The sequence below is a fragment of the Drosophila navojoa genome, chromosome 5 (genome assembly GCF_054131105.1).
Source record: "Drosophila navojoa isolate 15081-1374.11 chromosome 5, UAZ_NAV_1.0, whole genome shotgun sequence".
Lineage (NCBI taxonomy): Eukaryota > Metazoa > Arthropoda > Insecta > Diptera > Drosophilidae > Drosophila > Drosophila navojoa.
In genome coordinates this window covers 18,537,383-18,553,691 of record NC_142893.1, presented here as the reverse complement: position 1 = coordinate 18,553,691, position 16,309 = coordinate 18,537,383, and the positions used below count along the sequence as shown (strand labels likewise).

The 16,309-nt window shown below is 37.3% G+C and overlaps 2 protein-coding genes across 2 annotated transcripts; both read right to left on the bottom strand.

Annotated features, from left to right (window-relative positions):
- Positions 1 to 878: 878 nt before the first annotated feature.
- Positions 879 to 1,935, bottom strand: LOC108653269 (uncharacterized). The gene is made up of 2 exons (XM_018103628.3): positions 1,787 to 1,935; positions 879 to 1,724 (listed from the first exon to the last, which is right to left on the bottom strand). Exons 1-2 carry the CDS (start codon positions 1,841 to 1,843, stop codon positions 1,470 to 1,472), a joined length of 312 nt encoding a protein of 103 aa, XP_017959117.1. The 5' UTR covers positions 1,844 to 1,935; the 3' UTR covers positions 879 to 1,469.
- A 4,933-nt stretch (positions 1,936 to 6,868) lies between these two features.
- On the bottom strand, positions 6,869 to 14,685 carry Drep1 (DNA fragmentation factor-related protein 1). Its single transcript, XM_018106941.3, has 4 exons — positions 14,329 to 14,685; positions 8,559 to 8,774; positions 8,023 to 8,285; positions 6,869 to 7,277 (listed from the first exon to the last, which is right to left on the bottom strand). Exons 1-4 carry the CDS (start codon positions 14,380 to 14,382, stop codon positions 6,950 to 6,952), a joined length of 861 nt encoding a protein of 286 aa, XP_017962430.1. The 5' UTR covers positions 14,383 to 14,685; the 3' UTR covers positions 6,869 to 6,949.
- Positions 14,686 to 16,309: the final 1,624 nt, after the last annotated feature.

Here is a 16,309-nt window from a genome sequence, read left to right as displayed (position 1 = left end):
AGCGATTTGCTTGTCATATTTATCTTATCAACGTCTCATTAAGCTGAGGAAGACAGCATTCTTAATCAGTCAAAGGAATCCTAAATTAATTTTACTAGGCATGTTCTAAGAATATATTATGGCATTTGCTATTGTCAGCTTAATATAAATTATATATATGTGTTTGTTTTTTCATTTATTTTATTAGTTAATTAAACAAGGGCTCTGCTACATTGGTAAGCAACCTAATCTAGTTTTACATTTCGATGAATAAACAAATAATCAGAGATATTATATACTTAATTACTTATTGTAATATTTAATACATACATAGATGCTTAACAAATAAGGAAAAGAACTCACCATATTTATTTAAATATTATTAGACGAGTCTTTACGGCAGATCCAATGGATGGCATCTTTATATACATATGCATAAAAAGTATTCCCTAAAAATACTTAAAAAAAAAAAGGTTTTCTAAATCCGCCATCACTTTAAACCCATTATTATATTTATATAATATTCACCACTACATTGATGAATCTATAAGGGTATTGAATTGTCAGCGTATCAATGTAAACAGCTCCATCGACTATTGTTTTGTTGGGCTCTTGCCAGGCTGGACCTCAACTTTGGCATTCAGCGGGCGCATGTGGATTCGTTGCACTTTTGAGCTTGCCAAAAACGAAAAAAAAAAAAAAGAACAGAAATGAAGAGTGAGCCAAACAAATCGAAATCGAGTGCGCATCCTGTGGATACGTAGTATATTCAAATCCCAACATGAATTCAGCTCCTCAGCTAAGCCAAATATTTGCGCAGCAGCCGCTGTTGATGCTCTGGCATTTAGCTACAATTGAATGAATTCAAAAAAAAAAAGAAAATGCCAACGGAAAACACATAAAATTGAAAATGTTTTAATTAAATTGAAATATATATGCACGCACACACACACACACAGTCACACACACGCATGCGAATGCGGGTCGACTGAACATTATTTGGAACTCGCCCGCAGTTGGCCCGAGCTTTTCACTTTCGCTTTCATGCCTTTTATTTGCGTTTTATTTCTGTTATTTGGCTCGCTCCCTTTTCACCCCTCGCCTACAGTTAAACATGCAATTTAATTTAATCGTAATCGCATATTTAATTAGTTGTGCAAATGCGCAGGTATTTACATATTTCAATTTGCCAGCTTTTACACTCATTTAATTGCTGAATATTTATTTAAATTCGCACACAAATGATTATTTTGCTGTCTGTTGATTGCATTGAGCCTGAATGCATTGAGATATAATGTCATATTTCTCAATTTAAGTGAGTGTTAAATGTAGCGTCAATTTAGTGAAATGGAAGTCGACTAGAAGATGCTCTGCCAGCTGCTAAGAGTTGATGCAACTTAGATTAGCTCTAACAGTAGCCCAGTCAATGGCAATTGAAACCACACTCGACTTTTTATAGTCCAAATTTGTAAAATAGAGCACATGCAGCCCTATGTTCGCTTGTTGCTACATCGATAGGGCAGTCGAACATGCTCGAACATGCACTTCAAAGTGCAATGGAATTGTTGCACATTTTGGCAGCACTCAGCTAGCTGTTGTTGTTGTTGGGTAGTTGCGTGCTGCTGATCGAGGTTCGTCAACAATTCCGGCTCCAGTGCCAGCTCCTCGAGCGCATTACTCACCTTATTTGGCCAGCTCAACAGACAACGGTCCAAGCAGCTCTCCTGTGCGCCGATCACCTGCAGCTGTGGCAATGGAAGGGCATTGATATACAGGTGAACTCAGCTCAACTTGGCTGTGGGCTTACTTGGCAGAGGGCCAGTGCCAGCGCCAGCATGGAAGTAAGTAAAGCGTATAATTTCATATTTGTGTTGGGCTATCACTAAAAATTTTCATTACTGACAGCTGTGTCTAGGCAGCTTGCTCCTTTATGGACTCTGCGGCAGCAGCTAATGACTGTGGTCGCGCAAACAAATCAGCGAGGCAAACAAGCGCCCAAGGATACACATATACATACACACGGACATGCATATGTATGTGTGTGAGTGTGTGGGCTTATACAAAAAAAATACACAAGCAAATGAGGCAATCTAAGCGGTCCTCCTTAATGCTCTTGCTGCTGCTGGGGCTGTTGGCTGTTGGCCGTTGACTGCTGGCTGTTGACTGTTAGTTGTTGGTAGTTGGTCGTTGGTGTTGCTGGGGGCATCAAGTGCATGATTATGACAACGCCCTTAAGCCGCCCACCGCAGCGTCATATTGCCGCCACAATTGTTGCCTGCGCATATGTGCCACGGGGCGTATTAGTAATGCCCACAGCGGCATCTATTACTAAAAACATGCTGTTTCTGTGCAATGCGAAACTCACACAGAGCTATACAAATACACAAGCATACACCCACACACACACACAGACAGCCACCCACATATAGCCGCACAGTCACCCGCAGGCATACAAATAAACAAGCTGCTCTTTTCACGTTTGCTTTTACTTTTTACTTTTTTTTGGCACACACAAACATAAAATAGAAATTGTAGAAAATTATGCGCTATACTACACTTATATTCGATATGTTATTTCCTCGACCATGCCCCCTCGCCAGCAGCACCAGCAGCAGTTGCTGCTATCAGCTCTGTCAGACACTTAGCATTTGTGCCTGATGCTCTGCCATTTGAGCACTGATTTCTTCACTTGTTCATGCATGCAGCAAGCTCTGCTCACTACTCGCATCACATATTTGCTTATCTATGAAATGAAACGAACAAATTGCCATCAAATATACAGTGGAAGCTGTTCAATATTAGTTTAACAAAAATTGATGATAATAAACGGAGTTTTCTTATAAAATATAGCAGAATTTGTTTTTAGTAATAAACATATTTAAAAATAATTGAAATTAAAAATATATTAAAATAAAAAAAATGGAACTAATGCATAAATAATAAATATAAATATTTAATGATCACAAAAGCTAATCACATTAATAAAAATATATTATAATAATATAAATGTTATAAATAATATATTTTATGTTAATAAGTGAATATATTTTTGCTAATTCTCTTCGACTTATTTATTATTTATTCATCATAATAATATTATTATAAGTTTCTATACATTTTCTTAATTACATTTTATGCAAAAATTGTAATTAAACGAGAAGGAGATTAATTGATGAACGAAACATTTTATTATACGATTTTACGCAAAGGAAATGCAGAGAAAATATTTTTGTAATTTTAAGATTAATGCATTTAAAAATATATAGCTTAATGTTAAGTAAATATCACAACAATTGAATTAAAAATCTAATTACAGTTATCCCTAGCAACCATGGTGGCGCAAGTACTATTTATTTTAGTTAAAAAAGTAAAAACATTTCATCAATTAAAATTACAAAATAAAATTAAAATTAATAAATATATATTTTAATAATTATACTTATTGATATTTTTTCAGTTTTCTATGCATACCAATTTAATATTAACAGCAACTAACAAAGCAATTTACTTGCATATATGTTCGCATTTGGTTCCACTGTGCAGCTGTGGAAAAGTTGAAGCTTCCCTTTTAAAATGTCACATTCTCGCTTTATCGCACTTCAAAGCTTCCTCCCGCCGCCCATCCAGCAGTCAGGCCAAATTATGTTTCGCATCGGGCGGCACTTTCTAAGAATGAAATTGAAATAAGAGTAAAAACGCGTTAGAATAACGCCCACGATGCCGATGCCGACTTTGACGTCGACGCTGACGCCGACGCCGCCCACCGCAATATATAAAATGCGCCTTTTAATGAAAATGTGGCTGTACATCAAAGGCGTCCGAACGGACTCGCGTCCTAACTCAGCTCGGGTCTCATATTTACATTTGAAATAATTTTCTTATGCCAGCGCTGGCCCAAAACAAATGTCGAGATGTCAAGGACACGGCAGGCAACAAAACAAACAGCAAGATGAAGACGAAGCAGCCGAAGCAGAGGTAGGTAGCATAACGGCAAAGTGAAAGCACATGCCGCTAAGGCTGCCGATTGGACAAAGAGTGGCCAAGTTAATTTGTACGCAATGCAAAAAGGGCAAGAACACAAATCAAATTTTCAGTGGGCGGGAATTTAGGTCAGTTACAGGCTGCTGCTGCTGCTCAGCTGGCGGTGTAACTGTGTTAGTAGGGCAACAGCAGGAGCACATTCTGGCCCGGCCTGGCCCGGCCCGGCCTGCCCTGGCCTGGTCCGTTCTGGCTGCCGACCTGGCCCCTTTTACTGTTGGACGTCACAAGGCACGCACGCCGCGTGACGTCACAGCTGCGACAGTGTTTTTAATGCAATTAACTGCAGCAGCTGCAGAACAACGTTACTGCCGCTCTCTTCAAAGCTCGTGCTCTTTCAATGCCGACTCTTGCACTCGCTCGCTCGCTCGCTCGCTTTCGTTCTCATGCTCTTTAGCCAGCGCCTGGCTCATACGCCCTGTTGCACATGTTGCGCATACGCATCGTTCGCCCGTGCCCGAAACAGTAAATATTCGACTTGCTTTTGTTAATATGCTTTTATTTAGGTATATTGTTGCTTGGTGTATGCAGTTACTATGTATATGTCATAATTTTAAGTTTTCTCTTATCTTTGATTTTGGTATATTTATTGCTTATGTATATTGTAATTTGCCTTTGATTTGCCGTTTTTCTTTTCTGTATATGATTATAAGAGTGTAATTGCATTTCTCGTTTGCATTTATTGTTAAATTTTACTAATATTAAGAGTTTGTTGTTAAATTCTTTACGTTTATGTGTAAGTGTGTGTGTATTTGGTTACGCTACAATATTCTTTGTGGGGGATTCACTTGAAGCAATTTCTAAACCAGGTCGATTTCGAAATACAATCTGTTTTGTTTCATACCCTCAAATAATTGTTACACATAAATACATTCAGTCTCAATTGGCTTCAACAAATGACATTTTCAATGGCATTAGTCTAAAAACAATTTTATGTGTGCGTCTGTGCTTATACTAATCAAATATCTCATTAACCTCAATAATCGCTATGGCAGAACATAACATTATATCATATTTGATATATATTTTGATATAATGAAAACAAAATCATTCAAGAGCAAATCATTCACGCTAATGATCATGAAAACCAATAACTAAATACTCCAGTCATATTTAATATATAATATTTATGGAGAATTACAAAGGATAATAGATTACTATCAATATTAAAACAAAAAGAAAATGTTTGCATCAACATCATTTCAAACTCTAACTACTCCAAACAAGTTGTATAAAATTGAAAATAATACAAATCGAATACTCCCTCATTCCTATCTTCAAAGAGTAAATTTTTACTAAAACTTGTTCAAGCTGCAAAAAGCCTTCAAATACTCATTCTAACTACCCAAAATGTTAATTCATATTTGATCATACTAGTTGCATTAAAACCATTTTTTTTCTTCGTACAATTATTCAATAATAATGAACATGATATTTTCCTATAGTTTCTTCGTCTCCTACTCCCTCATATGATATATTTATTTAATTGTTTATATATTTATTGTTTTCGTTTATTTTTGATTTTCATTTTTAGTTATACTTTTCATTTATTTCTGACATGATTCGACTTTGGCTAAAAACTTGATCAGCAACTAATGGATTCATGTTATATATGCAACCGATTCTGAGCCTGAATTTTATGCTGATCAGTGTATTCACATTGTATTCAATGTATTCATAAGCTTTGGCTCAATTGACACACGCATTAAGTAAATACATTTAGAACTTCAACATTCATGAATTCAAAATCTGATATTCCCCAATATTAAGCACTCGGCAACAATCGATTTTTTTATACTCTGTTACAGTTAAAGTTTGTTGAAAACTATTTTCCAAGTTATTCTTTTGCTGGCATTGAAACTAAGTTTAAGGCTTGGACTTGCCCACTGGAAGTTGTGCAGTTGTAGAATTAATAAAGGTTTATAGCTTTGCTCAATGCCCAACTGGTGTTAACTCAGATTTATAGAAGTTTCTATATAGTCATATATCTGGTAACATTCATATAGATACAGACATTTAACATAAAAACAGTTCTCAAATAGTTACAACTTAGCATGGAAAGGAATCCTGAATTTGATAGAAATTTGGCCACAGTCTAATTCTGAATCTCAGTTTTACTGCCGATATTGAACATGTCGATTCAAATACAAATATTTAACCATGAAATAAAATAAACTTTGTATTTTTTCATGGAAATTTCACTAAGAAGGAAAATAGTCAAGCTCTAACCACAAAATGTAGAAAAAAAATTAAATGTATATTTAATACATGATATTTTTGCTTCTTCAGCCATTATAAAAAAAGAAAAAAAGAAACTCCCACTTTTTCAACTAACCTTACTCAAGTAGCGAACGTTTTCACACTCCCAAATCAAGCGAAACAAATTTCACTTAATAATAAAGAATCATCAGAACCAAGAATTGAAATCCAATAAAAGACGCTTCTTCAACTTTAAGTAATTGTTTTCCATTCAATTTCGATTCAATTACCTTGTTCCAAGCTGCTTGTAGATTATAGATAGATGTCTACTGAATCCATGCTAATACTTTGCAATCTTTAAATGATGCACTTAAGTTTTTTAGACTTTCGGCATTTGGTTTTACAACTCGTCGATATTTATGATTTTTATGCTAGTACAATATTTCGTTAACTTTCATTTGCTCTTAAATTCTATGAAGCATTTCTGAACATTTCGTTTATACGTTTCAAGATGTAGATTTTTTAATTCTGTTCGTTTGGCCATTCGCAGCGCCTAAGTATATGCTAGAAATACGTGTATGTTAACCCAATGTTGCAGGACTGATTCTTCTGTTCGTTTTCTTCTTCATTTTCTCCTCCTTTGATTTGCGTAAAAACAATGTTTGATAAAAGTGCCTTAATTCGGCTACTCCCCGGCAGCCAGGCTCTATCTAAGGCTGCCCAGAATGGGCAGTCAGATATCACCATTACCGTTCGAATTGGCATTAACCTCGTTGTTTTGGGTCGACGCCTCGACAGTGCTGCATGTGGTTGTGGCCTCAGCGACGGTTATGGTAATGGTGGTATTCTGATTGTCGCACTGCACCACCTCGATGGTGCGCGAGTTGCTAACATTTGTTGTGGTCACCTGACCGCTCTCTGCCTCGTTCAGCTGCCGCCCAATCTCGCGATCAATGGCCTCCGCATCTTCCGGATAGCGTTCCGAGCAGAAAATAGCGCCAGCCTTCAGCAGTTTCAACAAGTTCAAACGATCCTCAGCGTTGCGTTTGGCACAAAGGGGTCTAGGAAGGAAAGTCAAAAGAGATGTGGAAGATGTACAAATAAATAAAGAAATGCATCAAAATTTAAATATCTTCGACTTTTTGAATAAAATCTGAGGCACTTTAACTAGTTTTTGTAATAATAAATCACTGTTGATCCTCTGCCGATGTATGCAAATATATCTCTTCTACACACACTCTGAGAATAAAAAACTCAGAGAACAACCGCAAGTTCATTCACGAGTTCATTCTCGATCGGCAATCGTTTTTTTTTTTTTTTTCGCTTTGGTTGCTCTCCGACCGTTTGGTCGTATGTATGTTGTGTCCGCTTAACACATCTGAGTGTGTGCATATGTGTGTGTCAATGAGAAGACCGTTTGCATTAAGCTTTCGCTCGCTTACAGAGTCTCATTGCGCGAATGTTAATTGTAAATGAACTTTCGTTAACAGCTCAACTCAAGACGCTTAACAGAACATAAAATTCGAAAAGAACCAAAGTCTTTTGCTCTGAGCGAGAGTGAGAGAGTATGATTTCGGCTAATTTTGCGAACAGAGCTTAAAGAATCAATTGGTTAACTATTAAAGTGCAAACTTTTTTAACAAATAGCGAGATAGACACCTAAGTAGATAGACACATATATGCATGTGTATATAAATTCATATGAGTTATTATATGTGCGTCGATTTAAACTAATTTATCGGCAAATTAAAGACTCTGCTAGCCTTTCATCAAATTAAATTGAATTTTAAAGTAACTTTTGTTTACCTGCCCGCATCCTTCAGCTGCTCCATAAACTCCTTGCCAGTTATATCCACCAACGAGTTGGGATCCATGTTGGATAGCGAGTCCAGATCGGCGTCGTTCATGACCGAAACGTTGCACAAGTTGTTCTGCAGCTGGCCAACCAGCTGGCGGATACGCGCCGATTCCAAGTTATTGGCATCCGTGGTGTCGCCGTTCTCCGGACTACCAGTGATGCTGCCATTGGCCACGGCATTCGGCGTGGTTATAGTCACGTAGTGAGTGGGCTATAAAGCATATGAGATACAAAACAGTTGAAATACGAGTACGTGACCTCAAATGTCGCTAAGTGAAAACAATTAAATAGATTTTATTAGGCCGGCTCTTAAATTCAATTGTGCCCTAAGAAGGATAAAGCGAATGTCTCTATAAAAACGAAAACATTTCATATTCTATTGGCCCAAATGATAAATAAATAAATAAATATGAATATATTCCCAAAACAATATAAAATATTTCAGTTGGCATTTAGCTCAACATTTTTTATTTGCTCTACTCACATCAATCCAATGCTCTCCGGGAAATACAGCCACCAGCTCGGTGTTCTCATCGAGGGTGCGAAAATATTCCTCATCGTCGATTTCGGTACCATCGGAGTCCAAGTGGATGGTCGGCTGCTGTTCGCACTTGTCGAATTTCTCGGCCACCTTGGTGCGTATCTCCTCTAGGCTTGCGGCGCAGACGGCTTTTTTAATGTTGCGCGTGACGTCCTTGACCTGGCAGTAAGCAGTGGGCAATAGGCAGCAGAAGGCAGCAGGGAAAGGAACAAGGATAAAGGGAATAATAAACCGTTACACGTTTGCAGTCACATATGGAGGGCGATATACATTGAATGAATAATAAATTAATACTACGGCCAGAGCAACAACAGCAGCAACAACAAGTCCTACATGGACCAAAATAAAATATTAAAGCCGGACACTCGACTATAACAGCGCTCAGAAACATTTTGTTGTTATTATTTTTCTCTCTCTATCTCCCTCGTTCTCTCTTTGTTTTTTAGGTCTTGCTCTCGCTTAATCAACTTGGCATTAGGCAGCGCGTGCAGATGAAAATGTATTTGTTTTTCTGCTTTTTTGTTCGCCCCGACGGACACGTGAACTCATTACCACGTTCCCAAAGTTTCCCAACATTTTGGCCATCATCATATAGGGTGTAGTACAACACACGCACGCACCCACCCAGCCGACGGCCTAACAGCTTAGCAACTTCTGAAAGTGGGTCTAGATTGTTGGGGTCATTACAACTGCGTCACGACCTGGACAACCCTCATGACGAGAGCTACATAGATTAAAGTATTAGCTGACACTCACGTTAGGCCCCAGCGAATATAGTCAAAACATAAATTTGTATATATGTTTATCATGTATATGTCAATGCAAATTTGACAGCCAGTGGAGTGTGCTCATTAGACACAAAGCTGATTTAATGCCCTGCATGAGAGCTAAAAACAAAAAGTTATCTGCTTTGAAAGCTCTTTAATCTACATCACCGAATGAGAGGGTATATTCCCAGCGTTTTACTACAAAAAGTATATATATACTTATCATTCATAAAGACTATTGCATACATATGTAAATCTAGTTTTATATCGTCTGCAGAGAATGTTTTTTCGTTGAACTTTTCACAAAGTAAATTAATTGCTTTTATTCAACTTTTAAGAAAATATTACAATGAAGAAAGCTTTACATTTTTAAAGTATTTCAATTAAATTGTTAAAAACTATTTTTTGAAATGTAAAAATTATAATTTTTTCATAATTTTTCCCTCCGACAATTCTTCTTATTCTTATTATTATTATTATAAATACTTCGAGTTTAATCACCCCATAAAAGATGAGAATGTGTTGTATATTTTAATATAATAATTTCAACTCATAAACTCCTAGACGTTCCCAAATGAATAAATTTCTACAAAAAAAGAAATCAATAAATGCATATTATACTTATGATATATTGTTAGTGCCGCCAGAACTTGGTCTGGCCTTAATCATTATGAGTCCCATTTCATGCTCGAGCAGAAAACTTGACATTCGCCAAGCCTACAGAAACAAAAAGTTTTCATGTATGCTTAGGCCCTGCTGGACCACACTCCGGACTTGGTTCATTTCATATTTTCATTTGGAAACTTTGCACGCAAACTTTTTGGCACTTAAAATCAACATTTCAATGAACGATAAAAGTGCTTACCAATCATAAATAAACATGTAACCTTTCAAGTGTAAGAAATTCTGCAGAAATCTTTCGCTTGTTCTTGTCACGAAATCTCTCTTCAACTCTCGGTTTATAGAAAAAGAACTCTTTACGCTTGTTAAACTTGTATTTCGTCTAGCTACATGTGACTTAAACTAACTTAATTGCGCTGTAAGTTGATCAAAATGTAATTAACACTTATCGCCAATGGCTGTCATCAGCGGCACATCAGTCAGTGCCACAGCAGCGGCAGCGAATGAAGCAGTCGTTAGAGTCAAATTTTCGAGTAATTTAGAAACCAAATACCAAGTAATTATGCCCAAGGGACAAACACACACACATATATACACAGGCACACTTGTAAACGAGCAACAATAACAATAACAATCGAAAAGCCGCAGCAAAGAAAATAAAGAAAGGCGAATAAAACAGGTAAAAGAAATATTGCGTAGACGTCACGTTGCCCTGTCAGCTGTCAACTGCTGGCGGCTGTAATTGAGATTTATGGCAAACGTTTGCCTAATAAATAAGTAAATAGATAAAATGCAAAACTTTATTCAGGCGCAAAATGTTTTGCAAATAAGCTTCAAACCAATTTCGTATGCCTTTTGTTCCGCGTAACTTTATAAAAAAATTACTACAGTGAAGCCTTTGAGAGTCTCGCATTAAATGAAGTTTAAGTGGAATGTTGCAAATATTTTACATGTATGTCTATAATATTTATATATGCATATTCATGTTCTTCTTTTTTCGGCATCTTCGTGTTGCAGTTTGCTTGCGCGTAAAACTTGAGCACAGTTTGACATGCACTCGTCTGCCTGCCGCACAAATATTTGTCGTGTTTGCTAACAAGTTATGCCTGTCAGCAGTTTAATGCAGCATACTTTGGAGCGCATGCCAGAAATACATGCCACAAGAAGCGGCAACAGCGGCACAAGGCATACGGCACAAGGACATTCATCTGCTGGCTGGCTCTATTAAACTTTCATGTTATGTTAAATGGCGCCTGAGCGTTAAGGTTAAACTGAACATAAATTAGATGTGGCCAACTAGCACAAAGAGAGAGACAGAGATAGCGAGAGAGAGAGAGAGAGAGCAAAAGAGAGAGTGAGATATGCAACAGCATCGAAGGCGGCCTCACGACTGCTCGCCAAATTTATCACTCAAGCTGGCAACATGCAACGTGCCGTTGCAAGGCGCGCCCTCATAAATAATAGAGCTGGGCGTGCGAAATGAAATTGAAGTTGAGTTTGCATTACAGCATTTTTATTACAATTACCCACAGCATACAGCATGCAGCACGGGGCACACAGCCAGCAAAATGATAAAAAGAAAGGAGGAGGCAAAAATTGTGGATTTCGCCTTCAGCGACCATTAGCCGAAACAGTAAACTCGAGTGCAGAACTCAAAGGAGAGCGCCAGCTGATAAATTGCCTGGAAATTGTCTGGCCTCACTGGCATTGAAAACTTTTTCCAGCCGCACTCGCGCGAAACTTGCGCCAAATATTAATCATATTAAGCCAAAAACTTGCCAACAATCAAAACTTGCGCGAACTATTGAAGCGCACTTTTCAGGGCACATCATACGAGGAATTACAGAGATATCATTTTTATTTGTGGCTTTCCAATACCCTGTAGACAAGTCCAGGGGCCAAAAAGAGTAAATTAGTGTCTCTGGTTCTATGGAGTAAGCTTTGTATATCTTTTATGCACAATATCTTTGATCTATACAGCTGCTTATACGCTTATAGTTTAGTTAGTCCGCAGTTCATTCCAATCAATTTTCATATAATTGCTATCGATTCAATTTATATAACTTTAATATAAATTAAATGGAAACATTTGTAAAATGTCTTGTTTTAATTCTTATTATTACAATTTAAAACTTTTCACTATTATTTCTAGCAAAAATTTCGTATTTATTTCCTATTATTATTTTTAATTTTGAATCATCATATTAAATTATATATTTTTTTACTGCGAATATAATATTTAAATTTTTTTTATTTATATTCTTTAGTTTTTATTTTTAGATTATTATTATTTATTAATATTATTTTCAAACTTTGTAGTTTAATTTTATTATTATCTCATGAATATTTGAACTTAACAGCTTTTAAAGTTTCTATTTTGAAATTCATAATAATCGTCTCTTATACAGGGTACTTTCTAGTTGTGCAGCCTAACAATATGCCAACTCCTGCCAACTATCTTTTGTCTGATTGCGGCAAGCCAATTCCATGTGCCGTTCGCAGATATTCACATTTTCAATTACGTTAAATGCATTTCATACAATAAAAAGCCCAACTGTGATTTTATTTTTAAAACGAATTTTATTTGCCTGTAGCTCAAACTGGTTCAATTTATTGCATCAAATAATGATAAATATTATCGAAATTGCAGCTGCACTGGCTCAAGGCAGCATTTCTGCCTAAAATTCAGACATTCAATTTATTTGCGTGCACAGAAATATGGGAAAATGCATTAAAGAATTGGAAATAGCAATTGGGAGATACACTATAAACTATTCAAATTGTTGTAGAATAAATTTAGTGAGTTTTTAAATTTCTTAGACTAGAAATGGCATCAGAAGAGAATAGAAAATTATTATTTTATATTTTATTATTTATTATATGGAAATCTCAAATTTTTTCTCAGTGTACAAATCGAAACTTCAACCGATCAAAAATCTCAGCTAATTCGACTCGGCTCAGCTGAACTATCGTGTAATCTTCAAAGAGCCTGTAGCGCTTCTGGCAGCCGCAGGACACTCAACACGTACAACATATCCTGTCCGCTCCTTAGCGCATCTGTCAAAGTGGCGACAGCGACTACGTGACTGCGTCTCGATTGGGTCACTCGACGGGCTAAGAGAGTGGAGCCACTCCCCAGTGAAGGTAGGTAGGTAGATAGGTGACTGCATATAGCCACAAGTTGGATAGTAAATATTTGATAGGCCTAGAACGCAGATTTGAAAGCCGCTGGGGAAATTAGGCGCCAAGTTTAAATTGCTGTTTGAACTATGGCTGCAAATTATGTAAATTATGAAATATATTATTTATGCGGCTGCCGGCTGTCACTGTGAGAGTGGCAGTGGGCGTGTATGCGTAGGCGTAGGTGTGGCAGTGGGCGTAGCTTATGGGCGTGGCCGTGGCAGTTACTAATTACAGAGACATGTCAGTTGCGGAACTTTTTTAATAGCATTTTGCATGGTTGTCTGCGTATTTTGGCAGCTTTTAAGCCGATTTATGTTTGCCAGCATTTTAAATTAATTATTATAATATACAGCGACATTTTAATGGAAGCGTTCTGACGCACTGACAAATCCTGTAATTTTCTGCTTGTCGTGTTGTTAAACCACTGATAAAAGGACTACAGCACAAAGCGACCGCAGTAAATTTGCGAAACATTTTCAGAAAAACCAAAATAAAGTATGTGAATGAAAATTTCTTGAGTTGGATTTGCCTTGGTTTAAGCCTTGCTCTGTCCAAGACAAATACAATGCAAGCGTCCCTTAAACGGCTGTGAGCTATTTAGACAGCGGCTAAACAAATTAGTTGACAACAAAGGCAATTGTTGGCAAACAAGCAAATGCCAAAGACAAACAATTCCAAAGCGCTCAAAACTGAAAAAAAAAATCATACAAAACACACGAAACAAAACACAAAAAGGAACAACAAAAGCAAAGCCCGAAAATGCATGTCAATTATTTTGCGTTTGCAAACGCAAAAATGAATTACTGAACACTCTCTTTTCATTGCGTTCTCTCTTTACTGTTACTTTGTGGTGCTCTCGCAAGTAAACAACATTTAACAGCAAAACCTGAGTCAGAGCTTTTGCTCTCTTGCTGCACGCTCTTCGCTCCTCGCTCACAGCAACTTTAAGTTCACCCAGTTTTTTTTTTTTGTATGTGGGAATTTTTAAATAGCGCAAATGCGAAACACAGCACGCGGTTATAAACGATAAGAGCTATAGCTACAGCAACAACGACTGCGACGCCCAAAAAAGGGCATGGCATTGCACTGTAGTATGCCTTGCTCTGACCTTTTGTTGGAATCCAAACAATAGGCTAACTTACTTTGAATGGCTTTCTGGAGTCAGTGCCATTTGTTATTTCCGTGGCATTTGGCATTTTGGCTCGAGTCTATTGTGCTAGCTTTGTTATTGTATTTAAAAATTTTTCAAAATTGTTCTAAACAGTTATTGGCACATTTGCAACACTGCACAGCATTTGTTTTAATTTATAGAGCTTTAATTATTTAATATTTATTTAGTTTACACAGCACTCAATGCAATATATTTACAACAATTATTACTTTGTGCAAAATGCGCTCATAATGTTTTTTGTTCAGCTTTTCATTTATAATTTAAGCGTAGCTTCAACCTTTACGCGCAGCTAGCAGAAGCGCGAGCGACCGCCGGTTTCAACTGAACTCTCTTTAACAACGACACTGGCTTTTATAGCCGCACAGAAAAAGAGAACAAAAAGCAGCCAGTAACAGAGGACAGTGCTGTCCACCCTAAAAGCAGATGAGTTATTTTCAAGCTGAAAGGTTGGATGAAATTGATCGTTTAAGTAATAAGTAATAATAATATATTATATTTTATTTGTACAAAGATATACTATACATTCTGTGCTACATTTACTCAAATCTAGCTTGGAGTTTGCAGCTAAATCAGCTAAATGTGGCCTGCACATTTAAGCAGCTCTCAGCACTGTTGTTTTCATGCGAAGAGAACAGAGCTCAGAGCACAAAGCAAATAAGAGCTTATTTATATAAAAGAGCGTGCAAATTGTAAAAGTGTGCCTTGCTCTTTGGCTAGTCCTCTAGCAGCCCACTGTTAACTGGCACACAGGTGCTCAAAGAAACTTGCTAGAAATTTGTCGAAAAAAATTATGATAAGATTAAAGCCAAAAAATCATTTTAAAAATATATTTTAAAACTAGCTACTAAGTTATATTGATATAGATCAGCTATTAAAAATGCCAACAAACTTGATGGCAGTCAATGTCCTTGGGGCAACAACTCTTTACCCAAGTTAGGTAAAACAACAGTTAAGCAACGCTTAACTTTGCCTTAACCGGCCAACACCCATTTGAATCTCGGATGTTAACAACTGTGCGTGTGTATTTCAGAGTGTGTGTGAATCAAAAGTAAACTTTTTGACAAATAGCCAAAAGGCATGAATGCGATGCCCAGCCCATGTCCTGACCCCATACCCAGCCGGAAGGTAGCCAGTTGGGTGAGCAGTCTTATCGTTATTGTGCCCCATTGGATAGGAACTGTTTGCCTTTGCCCCGTTTGCTGTCATTGCACTTGCAACAGCAGGCAGTGGCAGAACCATGGTCTTGGGCAGCGGCAGAGGCAACTGCGGGTGGTTGGGCGTTAACTATTTTGAGCTCAAGTGACTTGAAATGACATACAAGGACACTGCCTTATAGGTGTAGCCAGTTGCCAACTGCCAGTTGCCAGTTGCCGAGTCACGTGCGTGCCAGTGCATTGACCCACAAAGTCAGCAAACTTGGCCAAAATGCCATTCTGAATAGCCTCAAAGTCGCAGCAGCTACTCAAAGTTAAGGTATTCCTCCTCCTCTTCGAACGAAAGAGAAAAGTTAAAAATGTCAACACTTTTTCGTGTAAGCACAGAATTTTTTATACGTCAACAAGGCGAGAACTGTCACCCTTCTCTGTTGGCCATATAAATAGATAGCCCCAGAAGGCTGAGTATAAAACAAGCGACGGTTTTTATTTGTATATGCCTTGATTTGTTTATTTTCCTATGCTAATTGATAATCAACAAGTTCGAGTGTGGGAACGGAAACCCATGGATATTAAATACCCTGTAATTAAATTCAATTAAAAATGGGGTGTTTCAGGTGTTCTGGTTTTAATCTCATAATTTAGAAAACATTGATATCATTTATAAATAAATTATTTATTAAAAATCTTGATGTCCTAAATCATATTCCAAAATACTTTGCCTAATCCTCATTTACGTGGAATTGTCAAACATAACGGCCCATTCAACACGCCCTCACGCGCCCAAACGCGCCCAAA